General features: G+C 42.9%; 1 protein-coding gene across 3 annotated transcripts in view; it reads right to left on the reverse strand.

The window, feature by feature from the left end:
• Positions 1-514: 514 nt before the first annotated feature.
• CPNE4 (copine 4) overlaps positions 515-15,954 on the reverse strand; it is a 672,215-nt gene continuing 656,775 nt past the window's right edge. For all 3 annotated transcript variants that reach the window (XM_061167590.1, XM_061167589.1, XM_061167591.1), the window contains exons 13-16: positions 14,016-14,067; positions 11,502-11,635; positions 5,823-6,059; positions 515-1,075 (exon numbers count right to left, since the gene is read on the reverse strand). In XM_061167590.1, the coding sequence (XP_061023573.1) occupies positions 941-1,075; positions 5,823-6,059; positions 11,502-11,635; positions 14,016-14,067 (558 nt within the window). In that variant the 3' untranslated portion in view covers positions 515-940. The remainder of the gene's footprint in view (positions 1,076-5,822; positions 6,060-11,501; positions 11,636-14,015; positions 14,068-15,954) is intronic.

Consider the following 15,954-nt stretch of genomic DNA (forward strand, 5'->3'; position numbering starts at 1 on the left):
CAAAACAGTCCCAAGCATTTGTGTTGATGATTCAATTTGCTCTCAGGAGTGATAAGAAACACAAAGAAGCCCAAGACTAAGCTTAAAGATCAGTCTGGTGGGCCACCTCTCTGAGGAGCCACACCACATGGCCATTTTCTGTGGACAAGTCTCCACTGTCACGGGTCTACTGAAGACTCTTTGAGGTCACACCTAAGGATTGACATAAACATGGGGCCTGAATTGGCATCACCTGGGATTCTGTTACATCTGCTTGGATCTTGGGCTCACACAGACCTATTGCATTACAGTCTAAATTTTAACAAGATCCTCTGGTGAACTGTATACACAAGGAAGTCTAAGAAGTGCTGGACTGGGTGCCCCAGCCCCACTTTAAGAAGATCACCTCTAGCTGGATAAACATCTTCTTCAGGGAAGACACCATTCCCAGCAGGGAGGAATTATAGATGACAACTGCAAAAACAGTATGGTTTTTTTTTTTTTTTTTATTTTAAACATGCAAAATACAGTCCATGCATCTGCCATTTTAAAAAGTCTCTCATCCTGTAGCAGATAAAACCAAATATGTTTTGGCTATCAACATTCAAGAAATGTTTCAAAATGCTTTACAGTGTAAAGATAATAAGAAATTTAGCAAAATTTCAACAAACCTGTATAAAAAACAGATACAGATAACTTTTTATTTCAAGGCAACATGCTGTAATGTAAAGAGTAAGTTATAATTATCTGTGTTTCTTTGTAAAAAGTCTTTAACAATACAAGGGATTAACAGATCCAGGCCTCAGGGCTACACATGCAAAAAAAATTGTCAGTTAGTTAAAAATCACCAAACGTGCTATTTTTAAATGTGTATTTGTGTGTCTTTTTAAGTACAGGAGTAATAGAAGTATTAAATATTAGCAGGAATAGTATCTGAGAACTCAGTAAAAGTGTGTACAGTTCATGGAGCCAGTGTCCGGGAAGATTCATACATTTCTGATGAACATTTTGGCTTAATCCCTTTGCCATTGTAATAGTCCACGACTTGGTTTGGGACTTCAGCCAACACGCTCTTTGCCAGGGCAGCTGGAGATGCCTGCAGGGAAGAAGAAATCAGCATGACTCCGGCACCTGGTTGAACTAATCTGACCCAAATCAGCCTAAAACACTTGAATCCTGCTCTGAACAGCAGGTTTCATTCACTCATTCATTTATTCATCATTCATTCTGTACTTGTCAGCTTCTACTCCAAGCAAGAGTTGTCAGATTGTTGGAAAGTGAGCTTTTAATTTCGTAACTGTTTTTTGTTTCGTATCTGTAAGGAACAATTCACATCTGAGGATGGGTGAACATTGGATGGTAGGAAGAACTGCCTTGCAGTTTTGTGTTTGAATTACATTCAAATCCAGACACCTATTTATGTTCCAGGCACTCTGGGAGTGTTCATAGTGTCTGTGGTTCTTGCCATTAGGGAAGTTGCAGTTGTGTGAAGGATTTCCTTGGTGGCTTGCTGCTGCTGCTAAGTCGCAGCAGTCGTGTCCAACTTTGTGCGACCCCATAGACGGCAGCCCACCAGGCTCCTCCATCCTTGGGATTCTCCAGGCAAGAACCCTGGAGTGGGTTGCCATTGCCTTCTCCCTCCTTGGTGGCTTAGACGTTAAAGAATATGATAGCGATGTAGGAGATGCAGGTTTGATCCCTGGGTTTGGGAAGATCCTCTGGGGGAGGAAATAGCAACCCACTCCAGTATTCTTGCTTGGAGAATTCCACGGACAGAGGAGTCTGGTAGGTTACAGTCTATGGGTAACAAAGAGACACAACTGAGTGACTAACACACATGCACACACACACACAGTCATGTGAGGGGAGCCTGGTGGGGCTGAAATGAACCCTCCCATGAGGCAGAACACGATCCATGCCACAGAGCAGCAGATCACATCACATGTGAACTTATTAGAAACTAAGATCCTTAAACCCATCCCAGAGCTAATGAATCAAGAATCTGAGTTTTAACTCAATGCCTAGGTGACTCCTATGCATATTGAAATTTGAGAAGCACTGCCGTAGGGAGTCACAAACACTGTGTGACCAGAGCACAGAAAATCAGGAGAGTAAGTCATCTAAGAGATCACAGCAGGCTTCCAAGAGGAGATAGCGTTTAAGTTGGGTACGTTTTGAAACAGGGAGAAGGAGAGGACTGGCGTTTGATCATTCTAGGGACAGTGAGTCATCTGATGGGGCTCTGAAGGAAGTGTGTATTAGGGATGCAGGATTGGCTGTGCATTCGGCTGGAAAATGAGCTCGTGTCTGAGTGATGGAATGTCTTGAATACTGCGCTAGTTTATGTAGCCTTTCTTCTATCAGCATTATAGATTCTAAGCCTTGCGGCAGAGGAAGGTGGAGGCTGACATTCTGCATGGACTCTGGACTCATGCAGAGCTGGGCCTGACCTCTGACCCTGGCTCTCATTATTAACTGCCCAGCCCCTGGGCAAGTAAGATTGCCTGAATCTCCTCATTAGCAGTTACTGCAGAGGTTGAGAACTTGAGGCAGAGTGAAAGGTTTGAAGTCCCTCAGGAAAAATCCTGAAGGAAAGAGGGCTGGCCTAAATGCCAGGTGACGAGGTTTCTAGCTCTTGCCTTCCTTGTCACTCAGCCATTCAACTTTGCTAAGCCCTGATGTTTTGAGACAAGAAAGGAAAGAATAGGAATTCATTCTACCTCAAATATTCTAGGTGGCTCAAAATGCAAGAGATCTTAAAAATTTCAAAAACAATCTGAAAATACTGTGCTTCTAAAGTGACTGCTCACATTTTGAAGATGTCAGTATGCTGGCCATTGGCATCCATTAATACTCTTATTTTATAAATAACTGCTCAGGTGTTAGATCATGGCCAACTTGTACACTGGGGAAGACACAAGAGTCATTTCCTCCCTTTTCTCTCTGGTTGTTGCTCACACAAAGGTTAGAAAGATAAAGACTTGATTTCCCAGTCTTCCTGGCATGTAGGGATGCCACGTGACCCAATTTCACTATTTGAGACCCAAGTGAAGTTTCCTGGGGGCTGTTTCTTGGAAAGCTCTTCAATAGACATCATCAGTTCTATATCTCTTTCCCCTTCCTTTTTACCTTGAATTAGAATGTGATTTCTAGAGCTTTGGCAACCATTTTATCATTATGAGGGAATAGCAAAAAGAATCTCTAAGTGGTACTGACACTACTGAATAACTGAAAAAACTAGCCAGTAGCCACTAGCCCCTAATATTTAGTTACATGAGAAAAGTATATTTGTACTTACATAATCAATTTTGGCACTATTTCTATTTTGCTATACTAGATATGTTTGATTATTTTTCATGTGGGGACTATTCCTCTGGAAGAGGACTATTCCTCTTATAAGCATAGGATGCTTACAAGCCTCTCTGGCCTCTGCCTATTGGATGCAAGTAGCTGTCAAAAATGTCTCTAGCCATTGCCAAGTTTTTCTGGGGAGAAAAATCATCCTTGGTTAAGAACAACTCATGTGATCCACTGTGATATGGGTTTGCTATTATTTTAAGACAAAAATATTCCTGACCAGTGTGTCAAATAGAACTTGCTTGGGTGATAAAAGTATTCTGTATCTATGCTGTCCAATGTGGTAGTCACCAGACACATGGTGTCTCTGAGCCTCTGCGATATGGCTAGTATGACTGAAAAACCAATTTTTAAATTTTAATGAATTTAAATTTAAATAACCACATGTGGCCCTTTGCTACCGTGTTGGATGGCACAGCTCCCAGTGATTCTCCTGCCCTTTGCACATCTGTACTGGTGGTTCTGGTGAGCAAAGTCTGCTTAGAGGTCCTTAGGTTGGGAAAAGGAAGAAAATATGAAAGTATCTGGCAACAACAGAAATAACAGCTGCATTTATTAACCTCCTACATGCACCAGGCACTGTGCTGAGCTTTATACAGGCCCTTCCTCTAATCTTCCAAAGTGAGTGTCATTTACCCCATTTTACAAATGAAAGTCTGTGACACAGAGAGGTTAAGTAAATTGGCTTGAGTCACAACAGCCCGCAGCCTCTGCCTGTCTGAAGGTCTGAGTTACTTTGCAGAGCAGAAAAAGAGGCAATTCATGGGTTCCTGGCTGTATGAAATGATATCAGCACCTCATCTTGTGCTTTATTTATGGTTTATTGAATTCAGAGTAGGTTAGTTTGGATAATGAAATGGTTCTCAGAATCTAATTTGAAATTCAGGAAGATAAGGTGGGTGTTGAGCTCCTGGTGCTCTGCTCTGCCGTCCACAGGAAGCTAGGGCCCTGGGGCAGAGGGACGGCCAGCACACCCCCTTCCTGGCCCCATGAGGCACTTCCTTATTGCAGGTGTCCCTCTTCCCCTCCTGCCACCCCACCAAGGTCTGCCTCCTTCATGTCCCAACTCCACCAAGGTCTGCCTCCTTCCTGTCCCAACGCCACCAAGGTCTGCCTCCTCATGTCCCAACTCCGGCCACGTCTCTGAAGTTTTGTAGTGACAGGGTAGCCCTCCTCAACCACCCACGGATCACTTAGGTGGACACCTGTGTTCCAACTGGGCAATTCTCCAGTAAGTTCCTGGAGGAAGTTGGGCCCATGGCTCCTTATCTCACTGTGGTCCCAGTGCAAGCGCGCAGCAGGCAGTCTGTAAGTGTGTGAGGGAGAGCAGGGGCTGGAGCAAAGGCTGCAGCCCTACATGGCAATGAGGCATGTTTGTGTGTGCGTGTGTGTGTGTGTGTGAGTGTGTGTCTGCAGCGGGTAGGCAGAGAGTGGTTTGGGGAAACTCCTGAACCCCTCATCATTCAGGCAATATTGCGGGTGGTGGTCACTCCTGTGGTACTTCTGTCAGCTGACAAGATGGGGCAGGACACTATGGTCTGGAAAAACACTTTCTCCCACCTTGGCATCACCCTAGCAACTAGCTTCATTGATGGACACAACTGTAGGGGCTTCAGCTCCAGCACACCCCGACTTGACAGAGATGCCCCTCCTTGCTTTCCTGTGCAGACACTTTGGGGGCTTGAAACCTCCCCTTGGGCAAGTTGAAGATAGGCTATGGTAGCAAAGGGACCCTTCCCCCAGGCTTACTGCCCACATTTGTGGCAGCTTTCACAAGGGGCGTGGAATGAAAGAACACAGGGGACTCTATAACCCAGCAGGGCTCTTCAGGGCCACCACCAACCCAGAGGGAAACTTCGTGTGAGTCAGAAAAAAAAACATTTCTTTTTAAACCCGTTGGGCATGAACCAGTTTTGAGTCTACCTTGGCAGACCGATTCCAGCATTTTCCCCGACTGATCACAATCAACTGTTTAATATTATCCTTTAAACTAACTTTGTCATCTTGCTGGTTCTTTCACTACTGAATTAAATAAATCTTTGATTCTGCTTACTATATATTTATAGAGGATTTAGGATTCTATCATTTTGAAAACATACTTTGCCAAGGCAAACACAGGTCTCTGCCAGGGCACATGGCTTGACAAGGAGAACTGAGGCTGCATTTCAGCTCCTCTTTACTACTTCAGCCGGGCACCCTTGAGCAGGAAACAACCTGTCCAACTGTATATGCCAGCCTTGGGAACACTGAAGACCCTAAATTATGTAGACGAGGCCAGGTTCCAATGAAAGTTTGGCTACATAGTTAGCATGACTCCTCATCCATAGCTCAAGCATACATCTTTCTCCAATGAGTCAAGCTTTACATGTTCTAGCTGGGAGTTGGCCTGGCCCAGGCAGGTACGGCTGGCATTGCTTTACTACCAACACTGGTAGAAAAATGGGGTGTTTCTGCTCTCCCAAGGGAAGCCCCCAAAATATGCATACGTGTTTGAAGTTCCTGAAGGGCACGAACTGGACGATGTCACGGAGGACAGGCTCTCCCTTGGGGGATCTCAGAATCCCATCATCACCGTCCAGCATCTGCATGTCGCTGAAGTCTGCGTTGCCTACTCCCACGATGATGACTGACATGGGGAGGTGGGAGGCATGGACGATGGCCTCCCGCGTGTCGGCCATGTCTGTGATGACCCCATCCGTCAGGATCAGCAGGATGAAGTATTGCTGCCATGAGTCGGACATCAGGAGACAATAGGGACAGAGAGGCGGGGGAGACAAGGACAAAGCCAGTTACACACTCAGGTGGCTCCAGTGCACACTGACCGCAGCAAAAGTGATGACTAACTTTTCCTGAATGCCTGAGTTTACAGCCCTAAACACCAAAGACTTAGGATGAATGGAGCTTAAAGGCCGGCTCAGTAATTGCAAGTAAATCCAAATAATCACCTTAGTGATGTTTATAAAGCACAGGGTATAGACAGAACAGTAGAGGAGTCAGGGGGCTGGTTTCAAAGCCTCGTTCTCTGAAATGGTGGGAATTTTCTCCTGAATCCTCTGGGTCTCACCCTTTTCATCTCTCAAGTGAGTGGTGGAGCTGGATCATTCATAGGGTCCTCTTCAGCTTGGAGATTTGCAAGTTTAAAGTGGAGCTGCCTAATTTAGCCAACAGCTCCTTGTGACTACTGAGGGCTTGAAATGCCATGAAAGCAATGGAGAAACAGAATTTTAAATTTTATCTCATTCAAATAAATTTAAATTTAACTTAAAAAAATGGATACCTGATTGATTTACTGGAAATCTTTTTAAGTATATTTGCACAACTATAAATATGTGAATCTAGGGGACATATGTATACCTATGTCTGATTCTTGTTGATGTTTGACAGAAAACAACAAAATTCTGTAAAGCAATTATCCTTGGATTAAAAAATAAATTTAAAAATATGTGAATCTACTTTTTCAATTATCAATTTATTGAATCTATATAAGGATCAAGTATTTTTGATGACAATTTAGCATCCAAATTGAGATGATATAATGATAAAATACACACTAGATTTTGAAGACTTAGTACAAAAAATAACTTAAAATACTTTATCAATAATTTTTATATGGAGTACCTCTTAAGATGATGGTTTTAGTTATGCTGGGTTAAATAAAATATGTTACTAAAATGAATTCCCCTGTTTCTGTTCAGCTTTAAACTGTGACTACTGGAGAATTAAAAATTTCTGCACACCTCCCACTCTATTTCTAGAGGGTGGCACCGCACTAAAGCCCTAGGAGAGGTGAGGATTGTGGGCTCTCCTTCTTTAGGTCGTGTGCCCTGGACTGGTAAGTGGTCTGCGGGTGGCTGCCCTTCCCCGGGGATGGGGGCGGAAGGCTCTTACTGCTCTGTTATGGCTGAACAGGCTTGTGGGAGTCTCATCTGAGACAGAGACGGGGCAGGAGGCTCCATACTCATCAGCACACGGGGGACTAGGGAAGGGCTATGGGGTCTGAAGAGGGAAAGTTCAGGAAGGACCTCACTGTCCTTAGTTGTTAGAGGCATCATGACAGCCTCTCGGATGAGAGGGGATTCAGAAATGAGGTTACTGAGATGCTGCTCACACCAAACTCTAAAGAACTTTTAATGCAACCTTCGCAATATGCTCATCTACAGGGAATAAGTGTGGGATGGTGAAATCACTTCAAGTTGCCACATTTCAAAGGAGAAAGACTAGATAGAAAATCACATGTTGAACACATCTGGTTTTGAGAATCACACTTAAAAGGTTGCATATAGGGCTGGCAGTGCTAGAGAGTTCCCATTTTTCTCTGTGAGTCTGAAAAAAATATTTTTAAACAAAACAACCCGGTCAAAATACAACTGGAGAGAAGAGAAATTCATACTATGATGAAGACAGACATGTGTCCTTAATGCTTTTCATACAGTTTAATATAGAGGCAAATTCTGTTCCATGTCTGCTAATTACCCACCCCTAGTTCTAACTGAACAATTTTTAAATTCATTTGAGTTATCAATTTTCATCCATACTGATGCTTTTGGAGTCTTATACATTCACAGAGAAAGTGGCCTGGGAGTTTGGAGGAAGGTTTTAATCAGGGAAAGTGATGGAGGAGCTAGGGAGGTGCAGGGAGAAGGGGCCAAAGGAGGCAACTTGGTGGCTTAGGGATGGACGGATATGACGTAGGAAATACCAGACTATAAATGACTCTTTTCAGGGTGCACCTTGGAGGCTATAACAGGCACCAAATCTGGCTGGAGACTCCTCCTGATCCCTGAGAGGTGGCCTTGTGAGTGAATCACACTTCTGCACCCCCACCATTCACTCCTCACCCTCCCCTAACTCCTGTCTGATCTGATCTCCATGGTTCAGGGCATGGATCTCCCCTACCTGTCCCCTACAACACCTCCAGGAGCAAACAACCTGACAACCACACCACCATATCGAGGCATTTAGAGTTGTCACTGTCTAGATCAGGCGTTGGGAAAATATTTTCTGTAAAGGGGCTATAATAAATACTTTAGGCTATGTGGGCCATAATCATGTCCATGGTAATGACCTAACTCTGCCAGTTAGAATGAAAATAGCCATAGATATTACTTAACAGGAATGTGCATGGCTGTGTTCCAATAAAACTTTATTGAGGGACACAAGTTTGGATGTCATATAACTTTTGCGTGCCATGAAATATGATTCTCCTTTTGATTTTTTTTCAACCATTTAAAACTGTAGAAGCCATTCTAGCTAACTGAAAAACAGATTGCAGAATGTTGCTGACTTTTCATTTAGAGCAGGGATTCCTTTTTTTCCCCCTAGTATTATTTATTCATTCTTTATTTCTCTCTCATTTGCCTTGATTTCATTTAAAAAAATTTTTTTTTAACTGAAGGATAATTGCTATACAGGTTTTTTTTTTGTTTGTTTGTTTCTGCCAAACATCAGGATGAAGCAGCCATAGGTATACATATGTAACAACCTAGAGAGGTGGGATGGTGAGGGAGATGGGAGGGAGGTTTAAGAGGTAGAGCAGGGATTCTTAACTTGGGCTTGCAGACTGTTGAATTGAAATAATTTCAGGCCATCTGCATAGTTGGGGTAAATTAAAGTTCTATTTTCACTTACCTTTAACTAAAAATGCATCATTTTTCAATTCTGAGTATAATCAGCAAATAAAATTGGTTTTAACTGTACTTATGACTGAGTCACCAATAGAAATCACAAAATATGTTCCTGTTATAATAGAGTGTATCATTTACATTCAATATTACTTAGAAATAACAGAATTATTAGGCCAGCCACTAATTCTCATAATTTAAATTTATTGCTATACTTATGATGCTTCTATGTCACATTTAAAAATATTTAGTTAACTGCATTTCAACATAATTGGTTTATTTTATAACATATAAAGTAATGTCCATTTAAAGGCCATTCTGAGGAGGGAGTCCATGGGCTTCACCAGCTGCTAATGGTGTCCATGGATCAAAAAGGGTTAAGAAGCTCTGGTCTGAAGAGACTGTCAAGATTCTAGACCTGATCCTTCCAGGTTTAATCTAGCTAAAGGTAATAGGCTGCAGACTGCTGGATCGAAACCCTGATGGAAATTCCCAGTAAAGCTTGCAGTAACAGTTGCTTCCAAAGTCAGGCTAGGAAAATGCTCATGGGTGAAACATTATAGTCTGAATGTACTTGAGGTCCTGTTTAAATAAGGAGGGGATTTTTTTCCTTTCTAGAAGAGTTTCATAAAACTGGGGAGAAAATCCTATAGCCACAGACTTCCTGACACCACTTGCCTACAAGGTTCAAGGTTAGGACACTTAGCAATCAGTGATAACAAGGGGCCCTGGACCACACTCTGTTAATAAGATAACAGAAACTCTGGGGGAAAGCATCAGTGTTCCTGGAATACAGGAATGAGTTATTTGAGAAGATGTGGATTAGATCCTTCCAGTACTGTTTTCTGATCTGTCCTTTCGGAGCAGATCCACCTGATCCTGGAGGAGTAAGTGATGCCAAAACCTCATTCTGGTTTCTATTAATCCAGAATGCGCACTTATGTCAGATTCTCTTTACTCCTGTGAGTGTTGGTACCCTAGAGAGGCTGAGATAACTCAGTTCTCAAACTGGGCTCCATGGAGCCCTAGGGATGCCTTGGATCCTCTTAAGAATAAAGCAGCTAAGGAGAATAGACAAGTGTGGACCCCACCCCTTAGACCAGATTCAGTCAGAACAGTCTGTTTTCTTAAAATCTATATGTTTGGTTTCTAAACAAGATATTATTTGAAGAACTTGAGGTTCTGGTGATTTAAAAGGGGCTAAAATAAATGAAATACTGATAGTGTCCAGCCCTATCCCTAAACCTTGCGTCTGTGAGGATTCAAAATTTCTCCAAGGCCTCTTGGGTTTGGTAAGACGGAGCTGCTATTGACTTTGACAAGTGTGGTCTTCAGAGTGATGTCAGGAGCAAAGTTTGGATGGTATGGGTAGAGGCACCAGTGGAAAGAGAGATGGAGATGGTGAGTATGGGCAGTTCTTTCAATGAATTTTGCTCAAAAAGAGTAAAATAAGGGACAGTAACTGAAGGGTAGAGTGGTGTCAAGGGAGAGCTTTGAACTTAAGAGATATTACAACATGTTTTATTTGCTAATAGGAGTGAGTCTTCAGTAGAAAGAGAAATAGATGATAAGGAGAGATGTTCTTTATGTAAATCCAGTGGTGTGGAACCCAGGATAAAATCATAAAGAAAATTTCAGACATCATTAATATTCTGCTAAATCTGAAAAAAATTTAATAAAACCATAAAAAGGGACATAATGATGGTATTGAAAAAAGATACATAGAAAAATTATTATATTATGGTAATATATGTAACTCTAATGTAATTGGGTGGCACTTCCCAGGTGGTGCTAGTGTTAAAGAACCTGCCTGCCTGTGCAGGAGATGTAAGAGACACAAGTTTGATCCCTGGGTTGGGAAGATCCCTTGGAGAAGGGCATGGCAATCCATTCCAATATTCTTGTTTGGAGAATCCCATGGACAGACAGTCTGGCAGGCTACAGTCCATGAGGTCACAAAGAGTCGGACACAACTGAAGTGACTTAGCATGCACACCACATATTAGGAAAAAAACCAAACTCTGGCCCTTCAGCTTTGGTTTACATTTTTCTTAAGAAAACCACCCATAGGACCTCAAACAAATCTTCCCCATGATGTTGTGTGTTACTTCACTTGACTACTAGGTAGAAAAATAACCCATCATTTTATTTCACTTCCATCTGTAGTCTGGATACCCTGGAAGGTAAGCTTAGTTTTGGACAGTTTTTTTTTCTTTCCCAGGAACTGAAGGTGAGTTGAGCATTGTGACATAGACCTACACTCCAGAGAGTACAGAGGCTTCCCTTGTTCGGTGCCTCCTGCGTTCAGGTAATGTTGAAGACATTTGAGTTGTGTCATCCCTAAACCTCATGTTAATCCAGCAGAGACAGGCATGATTATCCCCATTTTTCAGATGAGGAGACTGAGGACTGGGTTAAATCATTTATTCAAACTTATGCAGGTAAAAGTGCAAATTCATTGTCAGAGTGGGGTGGGTGCCATGGCCAGTATCCAGAGGAGGAAGGGTAGGTACCCACTAGTGGGTAGACCACCCGTCTCCTTACCGACGCCTCCTTGGTGTTGGTCTCCTCTGATGCTGACTTGGCCACCTTCTGGATGATGGGAGCGATGTTGGTGGGGCCATACAGCTGGAGTTTGGGAAGGCAGCTCTGATAGGCTTCCACAACTCCTTGAATCCCTGAGGTAAAATCGGCAAAGATCAATAGCTAAATAGTCTTCTAAATATATTTAAATTCAAACACACACACACACACACGAAGCATTAACTTCCCTCAAAGAGTCCTTATCAACAGCACATTTATGTCCTTAAGATAAAAAAGAAAACATCACATCTGGGCTGGTGTTACTGCCTCCATTCCACTAAAATCATTCTCTTTATGCATTTTAGTTATTTTTTTATATTGGTTTGGGAAGAATTTATTAACAAATGATTGTGTTTCCTACAGAATACGACCAAGTTTTTTTATGACAAAGAGAATATTCTAGACCCAGTTTAAAAAATGTCAGTTACAAACCTATGTATTCCCAAAACTTTTCTACACTTTCAAAAATAAGGGGTTCATGCTGGGGATATTTTGCAACCCTACAACTTAAAACTCAGAGAGAAATTTTTCAGTCAGAACTCATCCTCTTAAAAGGTTCACGTCAAAAGTGATCATTTTTACAGGTGAAGAAACTGAGGCTCAGAGAGGTTTGTTGCAGACTCAGGATTCACACCAGGTGTGTCTGGCTCTAAGGGCCATGCTCAAGGCTTTAACATTTCTCCAGTTTTTGGAGCACCCTGTTGACTGTAGTACACCCACCCCAGGCCACCTATGTGAGTAACGTGTACATACAGCCGTCTCTCCAGAGGCTAAAGTCTTTGTGGGCAGGAATTGCACCTTCCTCTCTCATAAGCTCAAGGCATGTCAGGCACATAGTAGCTGCTCCCTAAATGTGTGATGGATGAGGAAAATGACTGTTACTGTTATCTGTTGGGGACTGTAATACAGACAAGTGACACTCATCACCATAGGCACCCCTCATTTAAGGGGGCTTCCACCCAAACATCATGACAGGTAGGCTTTGCTTGTGGAGCTTCTCCCAGCCTGAGTCTTGACTGCACAGTGAAGGTTCTAATCACGATCCCACAGTGACACAGTCCCGTTACCAGTGATTTTTGTTCAAAGGGTCCTGTCCATGCCTGTGCCTCTGTTCCCTCTCCCTTCCCCTGTTTCATCTCATCCTCCTAAAGCCCTCTGTACCCTAAAACAGCACACTGGTCTAGTTTCAGGCCAGAGAGACTCACAAAGTCCCTCCTGTGATTGTTTTCTGTCCATATCTTTCTAACCAGCTTTTGGGCATCTTGGATGTAGCTGTATTCTGTTTTACCTTTATACACACGCATGTAACAAGTGTGTATGAAAATGACTGAAAGTGTTCCATTCTCTTTAGTCTGCCATTCTAAAGACAGATACCAAATCAATATACACAGCCTGGTTTTGAAGTTAAGTGGTACTGAATAGAAGTTCTTTATCTTTTTTGGCCCTTGAGTTTTTGCTTAAGATAAGCAAGTTTGAATTCTCTTTCAAAGGTAGCAGGCAGATAAATTCTAACATGTGAAACAGGTTAACATGGGATATGCCCTTCACTCTGCTTTGATGAAAAATCACTCTTACAGTTGAAGAGCAGGGATGGTTCCAGATGAGGGAAGCTTAAATTGTAATAAACTTGGCATGAAGGATGGTGAAAGGGAATAAGAGTCAAATGGAGATCTGGTCTCAGAGGTTGTTCTGTGCAGATCTGGGGATACTGATGTCATGTTCTTGGACAGTTAGTGCCAGATTTGTGAAAGAAACTGCAGAAAGCTCGACATCCCCCACAGGATCTGAATTAACTCTGTTCTGGGTTCCTCCTTGACAGGAAGGAGGAGAGACACAAACATTTCCACCAGCCCACTGTAAAAATGTCTTACCATTTTCATAGCAACAGGTGTGCTTGGCTCTATTTATCATTTAGAAACCAGGAAAAATGATTCTAGGATACAATTTATCATCATAGTCATCATCATTATTTTGTGGAATGTGTTGGAGACTCTCCAGCTGGAAATAACAGAATAGGGATCAAAGCCTTTGAGGAGCTCTTTCTGGCACAAAACCATTGAAACGACTCCATTACCAATATGGTAAGATTGTCATATGATGCCCATACTTCACCCTCTTTTTATTATTACACGGGAAGCTGTGAAAAATAAATACTTGATGACAACTTGGAAAGCAGAAAGGGGGTTACCTCATCACTGCCCATCAGGTGACCCTTCCCTCAAGTGTTTTTTTTTTTTTTTTTGGCCAGAGGAATCCAGAATTGGGATTGATATTCTTGCTCTAAGCTCAAGACCTCTTCTGCATTCTGTCTTTTCCAGCTCTTATACGTCTGCTCTGTTATTATTTGGGTCCAGGGAGCCTAATTCTCTGCTGTGGGCAATCATCACTGACATACTGCATCAGGAGAAATTAAGATGGGAAAAGGGGGAAGGGAAGGGCTGTGGGACCCTGGCTTCGTTTCACATCATGATTTACCTGCACATTCCGGGTTGTCTTCATTAAAGTTGATGGCAAAGTCATGAGAGACCTGGACACCAATTAAAATTTACAAAAGGAAGACAGGAGAATGACAACATTAATCCAGTCAGAAGGCACTGGGGTTAGAGTCTGCAAACAGACGCTCATTACGTTCATTTTGTGTCAAGCAGCAGGAACCACTTTAAGCCTTTACAGCATCTCTCTGAGATGGAGGGTGGATTCTAAGCTCCCTGTGGAGCTGAGGTGACAGGGAGATTTTCTAGAACCAGATAAATGCTGGCAGGGGAGGGACAATAAGGTATATGAAAAAAAAAAAAAAAACAAGGAAAGATTTCAGAAAAATGTTAACTCCAAATAGCTTCAAGAGAGAAGTGGCCTCAGAACAGAGGCTAGATTTGGCTGAATTCTATTTGGACCAAGTGATTAAAAAATGATAACTCAATAACCCAAGCTGTCTGCTGGAGATGGCTATGCTTACAAAGGCTCCAGCTAAGCTGTTGACATTTACGACTCATTCTAACATAATATATAGAACTGCTGGGCCAGAGGATTTTCACATACATACAGGTAAAAATAGACTCTAGCTTTTGGAAAAGTAATAAAGTAACATAATTTGGAAACTTCCAACACAGATTCCTCTACCTGGTGGGACCTACGTACAATACAAGGTCAAATAATACTTGGCTTATTTTTTTCTTTCTAAAACATGAGGTGTGCCCTGGCATCTAGACATTTTTATTGGGTCACATGGAATTTTACTGAGGTTTCCATTTCAAAGGCTATTTCCCAAAGCACTGACTCTCTGGGGCCTAGAAAATAGGTCATTGTGGTAAAAATCCCTTTTTTCCCAGTGCGGGTCAGCGCTGATGCTATTGGTGCCTTACCCACATTCCCTTGCCCTTGGCTCTTCCAGGTAACTCAATCAACTGTCAGTCATCTTACCTGGTTGATTTACCTTAAGTTTTTCTTGGACTTCCAGAGCTGGCGTGGCTTACCCAAGTGACAGGCAAAAAGTGATGGGGAATTAATGTCCCCTAAGAGTAATGTCCCTAGAGAGTAGCTCTTCATCATGGGCTGACAGGAGGCTGTGAATCAGTATCCCAGTCCTCTAATTCCTTGGGGTCTATGTGAACTCTGCACTGTCTCCCAGGATTTGGCTTTGTCTGTCCATGCTGGTAATGACTTGTTAGTACACCCTGTGTTGACTTCTTCCCATTTCCCCTCTGTCTACTGAGGCTCTCTACACCTCTCAAGTAAACTTAATCCTTGCTGCAAGGTCCCTGGAGAGTCCAAACTAAGACAGAGGTGATTGTGACTCAGTTTCAATGCAAACTGAGATTTCATCCTGAAGAAGTAAGTCATGGTAACCTTATATAAATTCTCTGGGGGCACCTGAGTTGCTGAGACCATCAGGGTCTGTCTGGGGCAGACGGGAGATGAGGCATGGAGATGAGGCATGGAAAAGGGGTATCTGAATGGCTTTGAGGGAATAGAGTGAGGATGCATGAGGGATGCCTGGTAGGGTAGCAGGAAGAAGAAGTTAGCTGTCATGCAGAGTGGATCAGGATGGGGATCAGGACTTTAGCTAACAGCTAGAAGAAGAAGTTGCTTTAGGAAGGGGACCAGGCGGATGTCAGGGATGAGGACAGGAAGGCCTGGAGCCAGGTATGCTGCGCACCTCTATCCTCAGCCCCACTGGGTCAAGGCTACCTAGGGGGATTGGGGAGTATGCTTATGCATCTCAGGGCAGCTGGACCGGTGGTTGTCCAGGTTCAATTCCAGGCTAGAGGCTTAGAGGTTCTGTGAGGAAGGTGGGCACCCACCTGCCCACATCCTGGAACTGATACCCCATCTGAAGGGGACTGCATCTCCTGGGCTCTGGTTAATTCTTTTATGTATGATCTTTCAATTTTAGTATTGCCAGGCCTTTCAGTTT

Source organism: Dama dama, chromosome 19, assembly GCF_033118175.1.
Source record: "Dama dama isolate Ldn47 chromosome 19, ASM3311817v1, whole genome shotgun sequence".
Taxonomy (NCBI): Eukaryota; Metazoa; Chordata; class Mammalia; order Artiodactyla; family Cervidae; genus Dama; species Dama dama.